The sequence below is a fragment of the Mesocricetus auratus genome, unplaced genomic scaffold (assembly GCF_017639785.1).
Source record: "Mesocricetus auratus isolate SY011 unplaced genomic scaffold, BCM_Maur_2.0 Super-Scaffold_100003, whole genome shotgun sequence".
Classification (NCBI taxonomy): domain Eukaryota; kingdom Metazoa; phylum Chordata; class Mammalia; order Rodentia; family Cricetidae; genus Mesocricetus; species Mesocricetus auratus.
Genome location: NW_024429188.1, coordinates 42,990,664 through 43,012,501, shown reverse-complemented (window position 1 = coordinate 43,012,501; position 21,838 = coordinate 42,990,664). Strand labels below are relative to the sequence as shown.

Here is a 21,838-nt window from a genome sequence, read left to right as displayed (position 1 = left end):
AGGAGGAAGGGAGAGGTGCACATGGGGGAGCAGGAAAGTTGCGTTGGGGGAAGAATAGAGGAGAGCAGGATGAGAGATACCATAATAGATGGAGCCATTCTAGGTTTGAGGGGGAGATCTGGCACTAGTGAGAACTCCAGAGATATACAAAGATGACACCAACTGTCAAACTAAGCATTAGAGGAGAGACTACTTTAAATGTCCCTCCCTAATAATGATTCTGATGACTATCTTATATACCATCCTAGAACCTCCATCCAGTGACAGATGGAAGCAGAGGCAGACATCCACAGCTAAACACTGAACTGAACTCCTAGATCCCAGTGACACAGAGGGAGGGATGATGAGCAAAGGAGTCAAGACTGGGCTGGTGAAACCCACAAAGGCAGCTGACGTGAACAAGGAGGAGATCTTGGCCCCCAGACTGATGGCTGAGAGGCCAACATGGGACTGATCCAGACCCCCTGAATGTAGATGTCAGTGAGGAGGCCTAGGCAATCTATGGGGTTTTGGGTAGTAGATCAATATTTATCCCTGGCACACAAGTTGACTTTGGGCTCCCATCCCACAATGAGGGATGCTTTCTCAATCTGGATACTTTGGGGAGGGCCTGGGTTCTCCCTGGAACAAAATGACAGACTCTAGAGATTCCCCCATGGAGGGCCTTACCCTTCCCAGGGAATGGAGTGGGGAATGAAGTGGGGATTGGGTGGAGATTGGGGGGGCTAGAGGGAGGGAGTGAGTGGGGAGGGGAGGGAGAGGGAGCTGGGACTTACATGGGAAGCAAGCTTGTTTCTAATTTAAATATATAATAAAATGTGTAAAAATAATCATACACAATTTCTGTGTGTGTGTGCATGTGTGTGTGCATGTGCGTGAGTGTGTGTGTTTGGATATGTGTATGTATATGCACGGGGAAATCAGAGTTCCAACAGTTCTTCAGAGGTCATTTACCTTGATTATTGAGGCAGGGTAATCTCACTCAGGTGTGGGGCTCACCGAATGGGCTAAGGTGAATGAACAGCATTGCAGTGCCTGGGATGTGATGGACAGGTATTTTGGCACTTGGGAGCCAAAGAATTATGAGTGCTACAACTCGGATAGAAAGGTATTCTGGAACTCGAGAGTCAAGGTATACTACAGGTTATAGTGAGCATAGCAGCTTACAGCCTGCTCCAGGGAAAGGTTTCCCCAGCGAAACAGCTCTGCTACAGCAGGGAGGGCTTCCCTGGCAACGTTGTTACAGTTTGGAAAATTTCCCGGGAGTGTAGTGTAACAACTCTGCTTTGCTAGGGGAAACTCTGGCTCTGTCAAAAAGTTGTTACTTCTCTCCTCTCTCTGCTCCATTCTGGTGAAGGAAGGTCTCACCCAAACCTCACTCAAGAAATTTATTGGGAGGGAATAGTCCAGGAGAGTGTCTGCCTCTGCCAGGGTGGAAGAGGACAGCTGAGCAGCCAGACAGAAGCTGAACAGGCACAGGGTTTATATAGGGCTTCTTAGGGGCGGTTTTTGTCCAAAGAGATTTCTAAGGTGACGATTGGTCAGATTCCAGTCCCTGAGCTGAGACTGACTAGATCTCCTGCTCAGGGATTGGTTGTTTTTTCTACACAGGTTTAGGGTCAGAATTGGCTCTGGTTTCAGGGCCAGAGTGTGTTTTTGTCTCTGGTCCTTTTTAGCCTTTTGGCTTTAATTTTAGGGCTAGGGTGTATTTCTTGCACTGACTCTGATTCCAGGGGCAAAGTGTGTTTCCTTAGCACTGGTTTCAGGGTCAGGGTACATTTCTTTGGTTCTGGTTGCAGGGCCAAAGTGTGTTTCTTTTCTCTGCTCAGGGTGTGTTTCTTTGGCTGGACCTTTTTCCTTACAGTTAGCCCTGGGGATATGCCTGTTTCCACCTCATCATCACTGTGATTACAAGCACAAGGCACCACTTTCAGCTTTTATGTGGTTGCTGAGGACTGAACTCAGATCCCACACATTCGTAAATCATGACTTCTATCTCCAGCCGGTCAACAAACTGTTTTCTAATGGCAGGGAAATAAGAAAGTGACCCCAACAAAAGACATTGGGTACATTTTTAAACATTTTTTTCTTCTTGGTTTCCTTTCCAACCTTATCCCTAGCAGAAGGAGATGCTCTAATATTCTAGGAGTGTCTCACTTCATCAAAACTGCAAACAAAGAATTTTCAGCAGCTAAGTGCAATGGCATACATCTTTAATCCCAATGCTAGGGAAGCAGAGGCAAGTAGATTTCTCTGAGTTCGTGGATAGCCTGATGTATGATGTAGTGAGTTGGGCCAGCTGCGGCTATGTAGTAAGATTCTGAAAAGCAAACACAAAAACAAGCCTGCCAAACAAATACAACAAAATACCAACCAGCTCTCACCATCTATCCAGAGAAAACATCAGAACCGTGTATTGCAATGCATTGCCTTGTAATATCCTCATCTTCATTGCCAGACTATATGCAATGTCAAGCTAATTCAGTGCTAACCTAGTTCCGTGTCTCAACACTTGGTTGTCAGACCATGACTGTACATAGTGTGTGTCCCTGTTCCTTTAAAGTTCATGATATATGTTATGTAATATCATATCCCTCATTTAACTAGCAGCAAGTAGCTAATTTTTGCTAAGAACAAAGAGGGAGTTTGCAGAACCTCTTATTGTAGCACACACAGCTAGGAAAGCAGCAGAGAAAACGTCCGAAGTGGTGCCCCCTACTGGTTTTGCTCCAGCTAGGAGAAATGTCCGAAGTGGTGCCCCCTACTGGTTTTGCTCCTTGTGTATTTTTCCTCACACTGCCGATGTTTTCCTCCACCGGAAGTTCCCTAGTAGTCACGTGCCAGAAGGCACAGAAATCACAGTACTATAACTAGCCAATGAGAATTGTCCTCTGGGAAATTAAGGCCCGCCCCCAAGCAAAGTTCTGATGGCTGGCGGGTAATCGGCTTTTTGTCAGAGCAAACTGCTGCTTGACCTGAAGTGAATTTGCTCTCCTAGTAACGGTAGCTCAGGTGTTCGCTGCTGCCTACAGTTGTCCAGAACTAACATTTCCTTGAGACAATGGCATCCCGAAACATGGAGAAATTTTGCAAGACAGTTCCTAACTTTCTCACCAAACTCTGGGTATTAGTAGACGACGCCGTCTTTGACCATGTGATTCGCTGGAGCAAGGTAAAAGACTGGGCGGGAAATGCGTGGGTGTACATAGAAGGATGTAGCTTAGGAAAGAGTGTTTTTGAGGTGCGGGAAATTTTCAGACAGGTTGAAGAGCAGATGTAAAGAACAATTTTTCGACCTCCACAGCCCTTTGGTGGACGTCGAGTTTCATAAGACGATTAAACCTCACTTCACCGAGTACCATGATTCCTGACAAAAGCTCTGCTCGTTTTCTACCTTTTTATTTCTCTCAGAATCACTAAACACGTGCTGCATGAGGAAAAAGTCACTCAGAATTGGACAGCTTCACCGTAAACATATGAGTAGCACATACTCTGGCCTTTCTACTAAAGCACAAATTATGTGGCTTCTTGGGTTTTATTCTGTGATACTTGTTATGGACGTGACATCATACAGTATGTTCCATGAGTGCTCTAACACTGAGCTACACAACTAGCCCTTACTATTTCTTTCTTTGAAAGATACGGTCTCACAATGTAGCCCTGCCTGCCCTGAAACTCACTGTGCAGATCAGACTGGTAAAAAAGAGGAAGTTTTCCTGCCAAGAGTACCTAAAACGGGTGTTCCATGGCTAGCTACTGTCACAGTTTCTGAGAGAATTTGTGATATACCCATTTTATCACTGGGGCATTGTTAGCCTCTCATTGTATGAGCTGGGTGAATTATGAATGCTCTTTTTTCACTGTGATTTTGATTTATATTTAGCTTCTAATTACTCTGGGGGTAAAATCTGTTAAAGGCAGATTGTGGCTAGTTGTCTAAAGTAATATTCACTTTGGCATCATATCCGTTTGTTCTTAAAACAAGGTTTCACTCTGTAGCCCAAGTTGGTCTTGGTTCATGATCATCTTACCTCAGCCAACCCAGTGCTGGTAATACGGGAATGTACTACCACACTCAGCTGAGCTAAAACTTTTTTATTAATAAACTGTCAACCACAAATATACTAAAGTGGTATAATGAATTCCAAGTACCACAGCTAACTTCAAATAATGATCACCTCACATCAGCTCTTGTTTCATAAATATCTCTTACTCATGATTCATTTGAAGAAAATAGTGGGTATCATCTTTAATTTATAACTTCTTCGTGAATATAGCTTAATACAAAAGAAATATTGAAGTAAATGTTTTATATTTAAAGAAATTAAAGCTGGGATATAGGTCACTGATAAAGCACTTATCCATCATGTTAAAGGCCCTGAGGTTATCAACAAACCACAAAAGTAGTGATAATAACTTATTAATTAGTTAAATTGGTTTCAAGAGTTTAGAGTCAATCTTGTATCCTAGTGATCCTTACCCTTGGATATTCATAATTCTGATGTTATGCAAAGTTTGTGGGCACTTTTTCCATGTCATATATAGAAGACACTCTCTCAAAGCAAATGTCTTAGTCCTCTAGCACTTGGACTCTTCCTAACCCCTGTTCTGAGCTGTTCCCAGAGCCCTCTGGGTAAAGGTTGTGTTGTTAATGGATCAGCTGGATCTGGGCAGTGAGCAGTCAGTTGTTATATGTGTTTTTGAAAAGTTGTGAGTTTCTGTAATGCTCTCTGTTTACGGAGAAAAGGGGTTTTTTGATGAGAAATAAGAGCTGTACTTATCTGAAGATATAAAGATAAGTATTTAGAATCCAGTTAAGATTTATGCAGGTTTAGTAAAATGGCAATAATAGGTTCTTCCCTAGGGTCCATGACTTCCAACCATGGTTAATTGGTAAAGTTTACTATGCCAGATATGAATTCCTTCCTACTGACTGGGCCTCATGTTCAATTAGATGACTGCTGGTTACTTCCAGAATATAAGTGCCATTATTTCACCTTCAAGGTGAGCCATGCTGCACATTGTTGTGATTATCAGCATTATACCTGGGTAGGACTGTGGACTGCTTCCTTTCCTTAGCAAATTACATAGTTCTTTCTGGTTCTATGGAAGTTAGACTGCAAGAAGGAGGTTTTCAGGTTAGATCCAACTCAAATATCCTAAGTCCTGCATATTAAGTGTGTGCTGTCAACAGTAGGGATGTATATTCAACCTCTGGAAGGCAACCAACAGCAACAGCAGTAAATATATTCTTTTGGGGGTCACTTGAATTTCTCTTATCAACAACTTGAAATCAGGTTGCCCATGCCTGACACTGGCATTTTTACTGATAGTCTCTGGCTTTTTGGTAACACTATCAAACCAACTGACATAATTTCAATTATCTATATTATGTATGTATGCATGCATGTATGTGTGTGTATACAATACAATTTTATGCATATATTATCTATTTTAAGTACCCACAAAATAAATTGGTTCCCCTTGACCTTTTCAAACATAGTTAGTGTTATTTATGCTCCCACCATCTCCTGTGTCGTCCTTACTTTGCCCCTCCAAAACCAAGTATTCCCTCTGTTTTCCCTTTCATACCACCCATGCTCCACTTTTCTTCTCCCTAGAACTCCCCTGCCCCCTTCTCACAGGTTTTCTTTTACATTCTTGGCATTTGTGGATAGCAGAAGAACTAGGACCCACAAATAAGAAAAAACATTCAGCATTTGTTTTTTTGGGTGTGGGTTACCTCACTCATTACACTCTTTTAATTCTATATATTAACCTGAAAATTTCATGAATCCATTTTTCTTTGTATCCGAATAATGAGTATACACACCCATTTCCACCATTCATCCATCTGGTGAAAGGCATTTTAGTTGTTTCCTTTTCCTAGTTATTGTGGTTAGAGAGCCATGAGTATGGCTGAGCAAGTATCTGCTGGAGTCTAGTCCTTTGGGCACATGTGGAACAGTGGTTTAGTTGGATCATAAGGTAAAATTTTCTTTATGAATATTTTGAAGATTCTCTACACTGATTTCAGAGTGACTGCACCAGTTTGCAATCCCATAAATAGTGAATGAAGAATCCCCCTTCTCTACATCCTAGTCAGCATTTGTTGTCAGTTGTTTTCTTGATTTTAATGGTTCTGACTAGGTAAAATGAAATCTCCACCAATGTTTTATAAGGAAAAACAACAACAAGAAAAGAAATAAAAATCACTAACACTCTCAGATAGAAAATCAAAGAAGTTAAAATGTAGTGATTATAAAAGGTTAGTACAGCACAAATAATGTTATACACAAAGAAAAATGATATGATACTGTATGTATCATGCTCTTTAAATAAGCAAAATGTATGCATACATAAAATGATACAAGACCAGGGTATTTGCTTGTTTATGTATAACATTTATGGATTTTGAAAATGATATATACTATAATTCTTCAATTAGCATAGTGAACACTCCAGCACTGATTTTTAAATCTATTGTATTTTACCTTTTAATTATATGTATTATGTGATATCCCTCTTTCTGTGTGTGTCTGTGTGTGTGTGTGTGTGTGTGTGTGTGTGTGTGTGTGTGTGTACAATGTGAGTAAGAGTTCCCATGGAGGCCAAAAGGTTTTGATGCCCTGAAACAGGAGTTACAGGGAGTCATGAACTGCCTGATGTGGATGCTGAGAAAGAAACTTGGGTCCTCTGCAAGAACAGTAACTGCTCTTAGCTGCTGAGCTAGTTTCTAGTCCCAAATATTGTTTCCCATAATGAATATAAAAGTACAAAACAAACAAGAATGAGACTGCTCCATCTCAGCAACATTGAAATGGAATCAATTTTTAAATAACAGCTTACTAAGACATGTTGTTCATTTCACTCAAAGAATGTAATTCCAAGTTTTGTTAACATGTTTATAAAGTGATTTGTCATCACAATTATAGAACGCTTTTTATCATTCCTGAATTATCAATCTCTGTCCATTCACAGTCATTCTCCAATGTAGAATCATACTTAAATGCAGGCCATCCTGTTTCCATAACACTTTGAATCAGCTCCAAATCTTAGGTGCTTGCACAGTGTCCTATGAGAACATTCAGAAAGTGTCTTTTCTAACAAAAACCTATTTTAGTGGTGGAGCAATCCTTATTCACTGTGCTGTGTGAGCTTATAAGCAATTACTGTCTTTGGTGGAAGTCTTAACCTTTCCTGTATACTCTCCTTATATGGCTGCTTGAATGAGAAATGCCCCCCATAGGCTTGAGCATTTGAACATTTGGTTCCCAAGTGGTGTCACTGTTGGCTGTGGTTTAGGAGACACAGCATTCCTGGAGGAAATATGTTATTAGAGACAGGCTCTGAGGTTTCATAGTCTTACCCATTTCCAGTTCTCTCTCATTCTCTCTGAATCATGCTTGTGGTTGAGTATGTTATCTCCTTGCATCCTGCTCCAGCTTCCATGCCTCCCTTCCCTGATGGTCTCTTAAGTCCTAATAAATTCTCTCTTCTGTAAGTTATCTTGGTCATGGTGCTTTATCACAGTCTCAGAAAAGAAATGCACATACACACATGAGCACACCACACACAGTATATATATACTGATAGTTCTCAATGTGCTGTGAAGACAGCACTATGAAGTACTAAATACATACATATTCATATGTTTGTATCTCATTATATTCAGTACTCCATATTACTACTTTATCACCTGTAATTCTAGCATTATTATAGCTCACATGTAACATGAAAAGATTCCCTAATATGAAAAAGCAGTAGCTATAGCCCACAGGAATCATAGCCCCTTTGTCTTTAATGTGTGTTCAGTGAAATTAGCTATTGTCCTCGTAGTTCATTTTTCTTATCAGAAAACATAAGATTGATTCTATCCATCATTTATAAGTGATAAGTCTCAGCTAGTTATTAAATTACCAGGCAAGATGTAATGAGCCCAAAGTCCTTTAGTATTATCAGACTTAAAGATCAGTAGAAGGTTTGTCTGCCAAGTTTCACTTTAAACATTTTTAGAAAAGCAGAGTGCCCATCTCTGGAGAGGGTATTTAATATGGTGCTCTGTGTTATCAACCTCCTGATTAAATTCCATTCTTTCCACTTCTGTAGGAAAGAAATTAGTGTGGATATTTCTCTCTTTTGCAGCTAGTATAGTTCTGATCACACAATGTAAATAATTGCTTTCTAATTTTTCCAGGGCTAGGGATCAAACTTAGGGACTTACACTGCTGGACAAACTCCTGCCATTGAGATAATCTCCAGATGCCCCTACTTGTTGTTCAGTAAGACCTTATTGTATAGTGGCATTGCTCTTAAACTTGTGATCCTCCTGATTCTGCCTCCTGAATACTAAATTACACATGTGATAATACTCCCAGCTAATTATCTGTGTTTTTCTGTTGGAATTATTTTTAAGTTATCATACAAAGTAATGGGTCTAATTATGACTTTTTTCATTCCATGCCAGCCATTATAATTTGTTCTTATTTATCCCCTGCTTTTACTGCTCTACCCTATTTTCCAAGCCTCCTCTTGTTCGTCCCTTCCCCACTCTTGTGTAATGTCACCGTGATCTTTCTGATACATATGTTGTTTTCAATACTCACTATTCCATTCTCAAAATGCTAAAGATGGAGCAAAATAAACATTGTGGTTAACTTGAAACATGCATCATTACATTTTCATTCATTTCATTATGTATCATTGTCAAGCCTCCAATTTTTCAGAAACCTTTCATCCAGTTTATAGTTCATGTTCTTCTCTATGACATTTTAAACTTCTTTTTGTATCTCCACAAAGGTTTGATCAAGAGACACAACAGTGTTATAGTTTACAAATATTGTCTGACATTTTTTAATCTCTGAAGACCAGTCAGTTCTGGGAAAAGCTAATGTGGTATGGATTCTGGTCTTACAATAAACTAGTTTATAAATAGTTTTGTGACTCAAAGCTCACTAAAGATAATCCCATCCTTCTAAAATGCCCATTCCTTTTATTAGAGTGACTCAGGGACCCCACTAATGACTAGACTAGTATGAATGAAAATCCTTGACTCCAGGGCAGAGAAATGACTCAACGGGTAAAAGTAATTGCTACACAAGCAAAGGATCTAAGTTCAGACCCCAAAACTGTGTGTGTGTGTGTGTGTGTGTGTGTGTGTGAGAGAGAGAGAGAGAGAGAGAGAGAGAGAGAGAGAGAGAGAGAGAGAGAGAGAGAGAGAGAGAGAGAGAGAGAGAGAGAGAGAGAGAGAGAGAGAGAGGAGAATCCCAGGGTCTGCTTACCTACCTAGTACCAGGTTCAGTAAAAGACCTTGGCTCAAGGGGGTAAGGTAGAGAAATAGGGCAAGACACCTAATGTCCTCTTCTGGATTCCAGAAGCACGAGCATGCATGCACAGGCAATGCACATATAAACATATACATAACACACACACACACACACACACTTTATCTTGCTGTTTTGGGCGATTATAAGGAGCTATGTCACATCTAAAAAACTAAACTATCTGTGGAATCCTATGGGTAAATAATAGATAAGTAGGTCTTTTTAAAATAATTCTTAGGTGAAGTAGGAAATCAAGTTTAAAAATCGTGACATTGGAGTTAATTCATTCTTTTATAATTTCATTTAAGTTTAAATTTATAATTTAAGAGAATAAGCAGCATAGAAAAATGTTATCAACTTTGCCTATGTTAAAATACTTTTTGTTGCAGTCTGCTTTTTCAAAAGTAAGTAGTTGTAGTGACATTCGTTGATAAATACTCTTATCAGTATATGTAATATTGTTTTGTATGTTTAAATATTTTTGGGAGGAGCAGGGATGCTAGGGATAGAACTTAGGTAGTCTGTCATTGATCTATATTATTATTGCATACCTCTATCATTTATTATACCTTTTGAAAATTTGCCTTTTTCACTTTAAATATATCATGAGCATTTCCAATTACTAAATATCCTTATATAGCTGTATTTTATCATTATGTAATATTCATTTGTGTAAACTTAGTTATTGTACTAGTATGATGGTAGTTTCCAATTTTAATATTATATAGAAATACTTATTGAATCTTATCACATATCAGTAATTATTCTCTATACAATCTGGAATTAGAATTTCTAAGCCAAAGACTGAGTGTTTGGAGATTTTGAATACTGTTAACAATATTGAGGCAATTTAAATTCCGACAGTATGAGAACCTGTTTATCTGTTCTCTTGCTAATTTGCAAACACTGAAGATTAATATTTTCTTAAGTCTTTGTCAATTTGATAGACAAAAGATTATATCTCATTGTTGTAATTTAAATTTCAAAAACTTTTGTTGAAAACTTAATTGGTGTCTCAGTTTTCTGTTGCTGTGATAAAATATCTTGACACAGGCAACTTAAGGGGGAAATGTTCATTTGACTGCATAGTTCAAGGCCACAGTCTATTATGCTGCAGGAAGTCACAGGACCCAGAGCTTGAAGAAGCTAGTTACTTTGTTCCAACAGTAAAGAATCAGAGAGTAAGGGGTGAATATGGCATGCTTCTCTCCACATATTCAGTCCAGGATGCCTGGCTCAGGGAATGGTCCTACGTACAAATAAGAGGTGTATTCCCACATCACTTAACACAGTCAATTTAATCCCTGTAGGCATGCATAGAGGTCTATCTCCATTGTGATTCTGTACTTTATCAGGTTGACAGCTAACACTAAACACTACAAGTGGCTAATGATTTCTTTCTTTTTTTCTTCCTTTCTTTCTTTTTTTTTCTTTTTTTCTTTTTGGTTTCTTGAGACAGAGTTTCTCTGTATAGCCCTGGCTATCCTGGAATTCATTCTGTAGAATAAGCTGTCCTTGAACTCACAGAGATCTGCCTGCCTCTGCCTCCCAAATTCTGAGACTAAAGGCATGCACCACCATGCCCAGTTAGGCTAATTCTTTGAATTACTACTTAGTGTCTTCTTTTTTTTTTACCAAAGTCTGTGGAAAGAAAATTTACTTGTATAATCCAGACTGACTTTAAGCCCTCAGTCTTCCTGCTTTGGATTTTCCAAGTGCTGGGTTTCCAGATATGCTCTACCATGTCTGGTTTTGCCTGTTTATGTTTAACTTGTGATATTTGAGGACACATGTTTTTATGATCAGTCCATTACATTTTTCCTCATGATATTTCTTGTGCTAATATTCTACATCTTTATACTAATATCCCTTCATGATAAATACTAAATCTAGAGCCTTGTGCATGCTATGAACATACTCATCTAATGAGCTATACTTCCAGTGTGAAGACTTTTTTAATTTGGACTGTAAATTTTTACAACTTTGGGATTCATGAGGCATTAATTTGAATTGTTGCTTGAATGAAAGAAACCTTACTTTTTTCTATAAATGACTATGTGTTGGTCTTCCTTTATTACAAGGATGGTCACAGCTTTCAGATTGTGAATGAAGAAACCTTTTGCAATGAAATACTTCCAAAATACTTCAAGCATAACAAAATAACCAGCTTTATACGACAACTCAACCTGTGTAAGTAGGATTTAATTGTACAATTATTAACATTTGACACAAAATATCTGTTTTGTTTTCAACGTATAAATATAAGTACAAGTTAAGTGAAAAGCTTTACTTTAGTATATTATTTAAATTTTGCAGAGCTTTTTTTGTATTGGCTAAAGTTACTTTTCTATTGATGTGATAAAACACTACAACCAAGACAACTTATAAAAGAAAGAATTTGATGTGGACCTTATAATTCCAGAGGGTTAGAGTACATGATCATAATGGTAAGATCATGACAGCAGACCAGCAAGCATGACCCTGGAGCAGTAGCTGAAAGCACACATCTTGAAGCACAACCACAAGGCATAGAGAGCTCACTGGGAATGGTGTGAGCTTTTGAATGCTCAAAGCCTACCCCAGTGACACATCTCTTCCAAAAAGGCCACATCTCCTAATCCTTCCCAAACTATTTTGCCAACTAGAGACCAAGTATTCAAACATATGTACCTGTGGCAGCCATTCTCCTTTGAAACATTTCAAACATAAAATTTACCTTTCAGAAAAGACTTCATTTAATTTTTTTGAGTTCAGAATCATACAGATGAATGGGACCAAAGATTTATCTAGTTTAAGCTTACTGTGATAGCGCTAAAGAATAGGGACTAAAAATGTTAGGTATACTTGATCTAGATTGTACAGCTGTGCAATTCATTACCTTAATTAAATATATTTTAGTTCTATTTCTAATCTTTAAAGTTTGGAAAGTTTTGCATAGCACAAATATGAATTATACTGTTCCACAGGCCTGATCTTTCAACATATTTTTGTGTTACTAGTATGGAAAAATTATAAATACAAACATTATTGACAAACAACATATATTTATGAAACCATTAGTGCTTAAATTTTGTGTCTTTAATATTTTTATGTAGTGTTTTATAAATATTTGCTACATTTAAATTCTGTTATCATTTTATGTAATACCATTATTAAGGTTGTTTAGATTTTGGATACTTAAGAATGTTGTTTGTTTTATTTTTTCAAAATTTTCTTTGCGAACATTTATTATTTTATAGTTAAAATTGTGTACTATTGTTATAAAATATCTTTAAAAAAGATCAGGTTTCTTTTTGGTAGTAGAGTTTCTCTGAGGGACCGACTTGGTGTTTACAATTGTTCTTCCTAGTCTCTCCTCACTTATCACAATTAGGGCAAAAGTTTCCATGGTCATACTGAATCTTCTTTGTAATTAACCAATGAATTCCTCTTTGGTGTATTCATTGATCATAACTGCCTACTTTCAAGGACTAAGTTTGAGAAGTAGTATATGTGGTGGTGTTTTAAATAATCCAGAGCAATAAGCACAGAAATTTGATGTTTATTAACAGCAAATAATATTTTACTTAAAATATTTAATATATACCAATTGTAGCTGTAAGCACAGTAAAAAATAAATATAAATATTTCTTTATTAACTCTCAATTTAATACATGCAGTTATTCTGCCCTATTGTTTCTCTTTATCTTTCAATGTTATGGCATTACTATTTAACCAATCTTACTTTAACTGCGGACATGATTTATTTTCACACTTATGGAGAAAAGAAAACCATTCTCTTAAGTCCTTTTACTTTCATCAGCTCTTGCAGTTTCTCTGCCTTAATTCCATCCAATATATTAAAAAATCAAAAGCCTTGAGCCAGGATCATTCATAATGGGAACAGGTAGTATATTGCTTTCAGTGACAGAATTACCTTATTTAATAATAATATTTTCTAGTCTTAGTTATTTTTCTACAGATTTTCTTTTTTATTGCTGAATGAAATTTTATTGTGTATATGCCATGTTTTCTTTATCCATTCATGTATTGATGGAAATCTAGGTTGAATTTATTTCCTTGCTGTTGGGAATTAGAGTGAATATGTATGTTTGCCCAGGAATGCTGAATTTGATGCTAAATATGCTTTAATTATTTTTGAGAAACCCCCACTTTAATTTTCATAGTGGCTATATAAGTTTTCCCTCTTATAAACAGCATCAGGGCTCCCCTTTCCCAGAAGAATTTGTTTTCATTTTCTTTATTGATGAGACCCACTTCAGCTATGGTAAGATGGGATCCCAAAGTAGTGTTAATTTGCATATTTCTAATAGCTAAGGATATAGAACACTTTATAGAACATTTGTTGTTCATTTGCGTTTTTCTTTGAGGACTGTCTCTTCAGTTCATTGGCTCATCTATTGACAATTTTAATTTTTAAGTTTTTATATTTTTATACTATTCTTCATCTGAAGTACACCTGGCAAAGATTTTATCCCATTGTGTAGACTGTTTGCCTTTTAAAGCTTGACACTGTGATTTCTCCTGCTTGGTTTTCTTCAAATTTGCTGTGACTACTTGTAGTACAGTTTTATTTTTTATCCCATTCTCTCTCTCTCTCTCTTTCTCTCTCTCTCTCTCTCTCTCTCTCTCTCTCTCTCTCTCTCTCTCTCTCTCTCTCTCTCTCTCTCTCTCTCTCCTTCCTTCCCTTTCTTTCTTCCATTCTCCTGCTTCTTTTTATTCTTAGACAATTCCATACACGAGTGTACTGGCTTTTTAAGGGGTCATTTTCATACCCATTATTCCTTTTTGTGCTTCTCTCTCTGCCATGGAAATACTACTTCTTACCAACAAATCTTCCTCTGATGGGTTTTAATATGTATGATCCACTGAATTTAATTATAATTTCTTGTCCAAGTATAGGTATGAAGTTATTTACTAGATCAAGGATAACTTACCAAGTGACAACAACACTGAAGAAGCTGACATCAACAATCCCAGTACCCATTAACCACCCATAGTCCTTCAGTGACATGTTAGGTTTCATGAGCCCTTCTCCTTTGCATGATGTTATGGTGATGCAAGTTTTGTTCTGGTAAGCACAGCTGTGGTGACTTTATGAGTGTAATGGCCATATACTTTCCAGAATCTGCTGTTTCTCAGCATTCCCCTTTAGCCTTTGGCTCTTACCTTCTTTGTGTTCATGGATCAGGTAATAATACATATCCCATGTAGGGTAGATCATTCTGTTATCATTGATTTCATGTACTTTGAACAGTTGTGAGTCTGTGCACTAAGTGCCTCCCATTTCAAAAGAAGCTTCTCTTTCAAAGGCTAAGAATGGCACTAGTATATGGATGCAAACATGCATTATAAAGGGCAGTTTGACAGGATTGCTATTTAACAAAACAACAGTCACATCTAACTTCTCTAAGGCCTAGGACCTCCTCAGCCATAGTCTCTTATCAGATTAACAGTACCAGGTATGAGGTCCCTTCTGTGGAGTGGGCCACAAATCCATTTTAAAAACGGTTAATTGCTTCCATAGTTATCATGACAACTTTGCACTAATTGGCACATCTTGCCATGCAGACCACTCATGTGGTCCCCAGCAACCTACATAGCAACTTCTGATGCTGGGAAAGCTAGCAAATGCAGAGGAAGCTTCTCACACTGTTCCAGCTTGATTTCTCTGTGTACTGAAGCGCATATGTGTGAACACATTTACCTTCTTTTTAAAAATAATATGATTTATTTCTTCTTTGAAAATGCCATTCATATCCACAATGCATCTTGACCATAGTCACCTTTACTACCTATCTCCAACTCCACCCCCCTAATTCATTCCTGTATTATTTCCCTAGCACATTTGATCTAATTAATGCTGCCCATAGGAACATGGGTGGGGGTCATCCAATGGGGCATGATAAACTTACCAGTGGTCAAACCCCCAAGTGACTTTCCCTTCTCAGTAGCTATCAACTGTCAGTACTTCCTCATCTAGGGGTGGCACTCAGTCCTTCCTCCATTCATGCAAGAATGTTGACTGGCTTGATCTTCTGCTCATCTTATGCAGGTAACCACAGCTGCTGTGCATTCCCTTTGTGCATCACCCATGTCATGTCCAAAACAGCATTGCACAGCACTGGTCTCCATCCTCTGGCTTTTATATCCTCTCCCCCTCTTTCTCGACGTCCCCTGAGCTTTGGATAGTGTAGGTTCTTATAGATACTGATTTATGGCTGTGAACCCATGCTCACTCTTTCTTATCATTTTGTTAAGAAAATGATTAGAAAGAAAATGATAACTCTCTGGATCAATCAATTTCCCTGTCAGAAAAGGAGGTTCTCTGATTACATTGAGAGCAACATTATTCTGTATGTATAAACAAAAATATTTAGGTGATGGCAGTTTGATAACATGACCACACTTAGCAAAATGGCAACAACAGAGTTTTCATATAGGGACAGTGACCTCCTCAGACATGAATTGCTGATTAGGTTTATAGTACCATGCATGACTTAACTCCTGTGGAAATGGTCTCAGATTTCCAAGTTGTTTGCCCAGATAATAATCATGCACAATTAGCCACATCTTAGTAGGCATGTCAGTATTATAGGATGTAGAGTTCAGGACTGGATTAAGATGACCTGTGCCTTTTATCCTCCAGCATCCTAAATAGCACCTCCTGGAACTGTGAAAGCTAGCCAATAGAGAGAAAGCTTTGTGACTGATTTCTTTATCCTACATCCAAAGTGTGTGGTGTCTTCAGCAGTAGGGCTAAGCTTCCCTCCACTTCTGCTTTTTCCCCATTTCTACCCCCACTCCCAATTAAGCCTTTAACTCTCAGTGTCACCCTAATTTTTCCAGGTCATATGTGTTCAACTGTAGCCTCTTACTACATTTTTACAAGTAAAAAATGTGTAGCTTTATTTTGGTTAATCCCCATCCCCTTTTCTCTATTTCTCCACCCCACTGTCTCTTTGAACTTGTTTGCCTCCAATATTCTCCTTTACTTTCATTTACCTGCACTTTACTAATCTAAGATCCACATTTGAGGGAAACCATGTGGTGCATGTCTTTCTGGGACTGGATAATTTCAATCAATAGAATACATCCCAGTTCTTCCCATTCACCTACAAATTTCATTTTGTTTTTCTTTGTAGTGGAGAACGTCTGTTGCTTATATCTACTACATTTTCTTTACCCATTTATCAGTTGATGGACATCTAGCTTGATTCCATCTTCATTTCCTAATTAATAATTAGAAAATTAGTTGTTAAAATTAAAACAGCAATGAAGGTAGATGTATAAGTATCCCAGTAGTAAGGTACACAGTGTTCCAATATGTACCCAGTAGTGATGTAGCTGGGTCATGTGTGATATCTAACTTTAGGGTTTTGTTTTTGTTTCTTTGTTGCTATTGTTTTTTCTTTTCTCATACAGTACATACTTGACAAGGGAGGTCAATGAAATATGGAATATAATATATTTGTTTACCAGAGAAAGAACTTACACACAAGCTGAAAGGTCAGAAGCGTGGCAGACTTCCAAAGAGAGAGAGCTTTTCCTTTTCCTTTCCTTAAATATCTCACCTGTGCCCATCCCCTGTCCCTGTCCCTTTGGGCATGGACAGTATTATGGGATCACACCTATACATACGGACCACAGTTTCCCCTCCATCCATACCTCCAAGTTTCCCTCCTCCACCTCCCCTCTCCCCTAGATCTACTGTTCCTCCATTTCCCTTCAGAAAGAGATAGCCTCCCAGAGACACATGGCATAACAAGTTACAAAAAGACTAGGTACATGCTCTCATATCAAGACTGGAAGAGGCAATCTAATAGGAGGAAAAGGGACTCACAAACAAGTAAAAGAGTCAGATATACCCCCACTCCCACTGCTAGGAGTCCCACAAGAACACAAAGTTACACAACAATAACATATATGCATAGGACTAGTATAAAACCATGCAGGCACCACAATTGTTGCTTCAGTCTCTGTGAGCCTCTTCAGTATTTTTGAGAAATCATCAACCCGCTTTTCAAAATGGCTGCAGTACTTTACACTACATACCAAACAACAATGTATAAGTTCTCCTCTTCCCCCACATCCGTGTGATCATTTATTGTTAATTGCATTGCTGATGATGGCCATTCTGTCTGATGAGACAGAATCTTAAAGCCATTTCAGTCTTCACTTCCCTGATAGCTAAGGATGTTGAAAATCTTAAAAGTGCTTATTGGGCATTTTATTTCTTCTTTTATATTATTTTTTTTATCTTTTGACATTATAATTATATCATCTCCTCCTTCCCTTTCCTCCCCCCAAACTTTCCTATATACTCAGTCTTTCTTTCAAATTTATTGCCTCTTTCATTAATTTCTGTTATATACATATATATTCCTAAATACCTAGATACAACCTGTCCAGTCTATATGATTTTCACAACATTCATATTCATAATTCACACATATATGAAAACAAATACATGAATATATGTATATTCTTTTATATATTTCTTCAGGGCTAATTATTTGGTATTGGATAACAAATTACATGCTCTTCTGTGGGGATGAGTATCTCTCCTGTTCTCAACATTCCTCAGATGCCTGTAGTTCTTTGTGTAGGTCTGAAGACTTCTGGGCTTTCCCCCATCTACCTTAGAATGTCTATTGTTGCTAACCTTGTTTACTCCGTGTTTAGTTAGTCAGGTTGCTGAGTGTGTGGGTGTAGTTTCTGACATTATTAAGAAGCTCAATCTTCAGAACAAATTCTGTGTTCCTTTCTCTTTACAATCTTTCTGCCACTTCTTCTGCAATGTTCCCCAAGACTTGGGTTCAGGAGTGTTTTATGAATTTATCAGTTGGCAATGCACTCTGTAAGTCTGTGTTTCAATTGTTTGTGGTCTTCCTTAATGGTTTCCATTGCTTGCAAAGAGGAGTTTACTTGAGGAGTGAGGACTACACTTATCTGAGGGAATAAGGACAAATAGTTAGAATGTAATTAGAGAACATTGTGGCTTAGTATAGTGGTGGTTATATGTTTTCCTTCAAGATCCATGATTTCCCTGGCTTTGGCTAGTTTTCTAGATTTCCAGTATCAGGTATGATTTTCCTCTTGTTGAAAGTGTCTTAAGTCCAGTTAGAGAGCTGTTTGTTATGTGCCAAGCTATGCATACCACTAATGTACCCATAGGATTAATGTACCATTCTTGTCTTTGTAGTTACTAGACCTCATAGCTGGATAGGACTGTTGGTTGTTACAGAAGCTTCCATGTCCCCTTTGGTACCATGAAAGTCAGTCCTTAGGCCTCCCTAAGGCCTCCAGGTCAGTTTTATCTCAAGGGCCTCTAGGCCCAAAGTGTGTAGGAATTTTCAGCAGTAGAGAATTATTTTCCACATATGGGGCATGGGTAACCAACTGAAATAGCAAATAGCTTGTAACTTTTTCAGAGCCTCTCAGACAATCTTGACAAGCAACTCAAAAGAGGGCTCCTCATGTCTGCTATTAGGGTTTTTTATTGATGGATTTGGACTCTTGGAGGGAGCATTTTTAGCCCAGAGACTTACATGTATTCTAGACTTTTTAAAGACAGGTAGTTGGTAGAATGATTCCTTATATTTTGTATGTATTCCGTACACCTTTACTATTATCTTACCTTTACTTACCTCCCTCCAACTCCCTGTTTGAAACCCCTCTTTTCCCGTTTCCCCAGTGATACCACTTGTGTCTTGCTATTATTCCCTTTTTTACTGCTCTTCCACCTCCTCCCAAGAAATGGTTCCTTTTTACTTTCCTGATCTTTGAACTTGCTCTCATGTCAAGATTTGGAGCTAAAAATGTGAGATGAGAAAGAGCAAGTTAAATTTAGCATTCTTTTTTTTTCATTGAAATTTTCATATTTTATTTTTATGTCTTTTTTAATTTAAATTAGAAACAAGGTTGCTTCACATGTCAATCCCAGCTCCCTCTCCCTCTTCCTCTCCCTCTCCTTTCCCTCCTCCCATGCCCTCCACAGTCTCCCATACCCCTCCCCCAATCTCCACTCCTAACCCCAGGGAGGGTGGGGCCCTCCATGGGGGATCTCCAGAGTCTGTCATTTCATCTAGGGCGGGGCCTAGGCCTCCCCAAGAGTCCAGGCTGAGAGAGCGTCTCTCATTATGCGATGGGCACTCAAAGTCCATTTGTATGCCAGGGATAAATACTGATCTACTGCCCAAGGCCCCCTAGATTGCCTAGATCTCCTCACTGACACCCACATTCAGGGGGTCTGGATCAGTCCCATGCTGGATTCCCAGTCATCAGTCTGGGGTTCAAGACACTTAGCTTTCTTAGTCTGGGTTACCACACTCAAAATGCTATTTTCTAGTTTAGTCCATTTATCTGAAAGGTTCATGATTTTATTTTTTTACAGCTGAATAATATCCATACCATATATGTAACACATTTTCATTCCATTCATTGGTTAAAGGACATTTAGACTGCTTCCATTCCATAGATATTGTTAATATAGCATCAGTGAACATGACTGAGCAAATATCTGTCTGATGCTGCAACGATAAACGGCACACTTACTCAAAGTATAAGTAAATATTTATTGTAGAAATTACTCACAAGAGACAAACAAGTAACCCAGATGAGCCGAATATTTTTCCGCCGCCGAACTGGAAGCCTAAAAGAGGGCAAGACTTCTGCTGCTCAGTCTTTTATTCCTTCCTCTGTACATGCCCCTAACCATGCCCAAAAGTGGGCCTGGCTAGTGACGTAGGTCACCGACTATGTCCATATATGTCTTTAGTCATGCCTAAAGTGGGTGTGGTTAGCAGTACGGTAAACTGCCCTTTTATTACCTCATGTGCATGCGCCTCTAATAAGTCACATGGCTAATGGCAGAGTGCTTTTCCTCCTACATCTGTCCAGTAGGGTGTTGAGTCCTTTGGGCATATGAGTCCTTTGGGTGGTATAGCTGGGTCATATGGTAGATTAACTTTTAGCCTTGTAAGAACTCCCCACACCAATTTCTAGAGTGTCTGCACCAGTTTGCAATCCCACCAAGAGTAAATAGGGTTTCCTTTTCCTCAAACCTGCTCCAACATTTCTTGTTGGTTGTTTGTTGATCATTGCCATATTGCCATTATAACTGAGGTATGATGAACTCTCAAAGTTTTCCTGACTTACAATTCCATAATTACTAAGAAAAAATGAACGTTTTTAGATATTTCCTAGCCATTTTTCTTCTTTTGAGAGTATCCTTATTTACATAGTGACTATGAAGAAAATATTAACATTTTGTATTTTCGTAGTGTACATCCATCATATTCTTTCACTATCCAAAAACAATTTTAGGTAGTATTCTGCTTTTATTCAAATTTTTATGTTATTCGATAAATTCCAAACATCTTTGTCTGGTAAGTTATACAGGTTATTACCTTTTCATGACACAAAACTAATTGGGTTACTTTCCCCCAAATCTTAGTTTGATCTCCAACAGAGTAGAATAGAATTCATCTCCTCAGTCTGGCTATCACACCATTCTACAAATCATCATTTTCTGTTTATTATGCTGCTTGTTCTATTTTCCAGGCTATGTTGTATGTGTTTTTGTGCTTGTATTTTGTGTATGTGTATGCACATATGAGAAACAGATGAGAGGGACCTGTGTAGGCACTGTGCAGGTATTAAGAATTGTTAACGCATTATTAAAGTCTCTATTAGCATTAATAGTAAATGATTTATATTTATATTGTAAGCACCTTCAGATATTGAGCAAATATTTTGGAGGATGGGGAAATTTATCTTCATAATTAGCAACTGTTTGTCTCTACTTTACTTTCCAACCCGCCATTAACAAAAATCTTATCATTCTGCAAAGCCAGCCATACTTCCCTTAAGGCAAAATTAGCAATTTGAAGTACTCCACAGGCTCCCTGGGGGAAACTACAGGGTTGCTACAGATCATTTCTTCAGCTCCTAAAGAAATTGCTGTATCACCTATACTCTCAGCTGGACTGTTAATGTACTAAATTATTCATGGACAGAAGTCTCAATAACTGGTGGCCATTTGTAAGCGATAAGAATAGTATTCGATTTTTTAAAAAATTATTTAAATATTTCTCACTGTACATTCTAGCCCCATATTATTGTAATTTTAAGAAATATCTGGCTTCAAACACATGGCTGTAGTTGTTCCAAATACCTGTCCTTGATCTGTATAAGCTGTTTTATACTCCATGAGAGGACTTAGTGGATCATATGGGAGACAGCACCATGTTCTGCTTCCCCTTGTGGTCTTTTCTGTCTACTTTCTAGTAGTGCAGGGTAAGCTTGGGTAACATGAAGAGACAGCAGAAGCAGCAGAGCTGCAGCAATGTCAGTGATTGCTGTGAGCAGTTTAAATTGCAGGACAAGGCAGTCACATGCTTAATGACTGAAGAAGGAATGAAAAAGCAGCAGCATGGGTAGTATAAGTAGACACAAGAAAGAAGGAAGAGAGCTGAAATTGAAAAAAGATTAATCTTTCAGAGAAATGCAGA

General features: G+C 38.2%; 1 protein-coding gene across 1 annotated transcript in view; it reads left to right on the top strand.

Annotated features, from left to right (window-relative positions):
- The first annotated feature begins 3,076 nt into the window (after positions 1-3,076).
- Positions 3,077-21,838, top strand: part of LOC101837990 (heat shock factor protein 3-like) — a 62,349-nt gene continuing 43,587 nt past the window's right edge. The window contains exons 1-2 of the mRNA XM_005081149.1: positions 3,077-3,172; positions 11,405-11,513. Coding sequence (XP_005081206.1) covers positions 3,077-3,172; positions 11,405-11,513 — 205 coding nt within the window. The remainder of the gene's footprint in view (positions 3,173-11,404; positions 11,514-21,838) is intronic.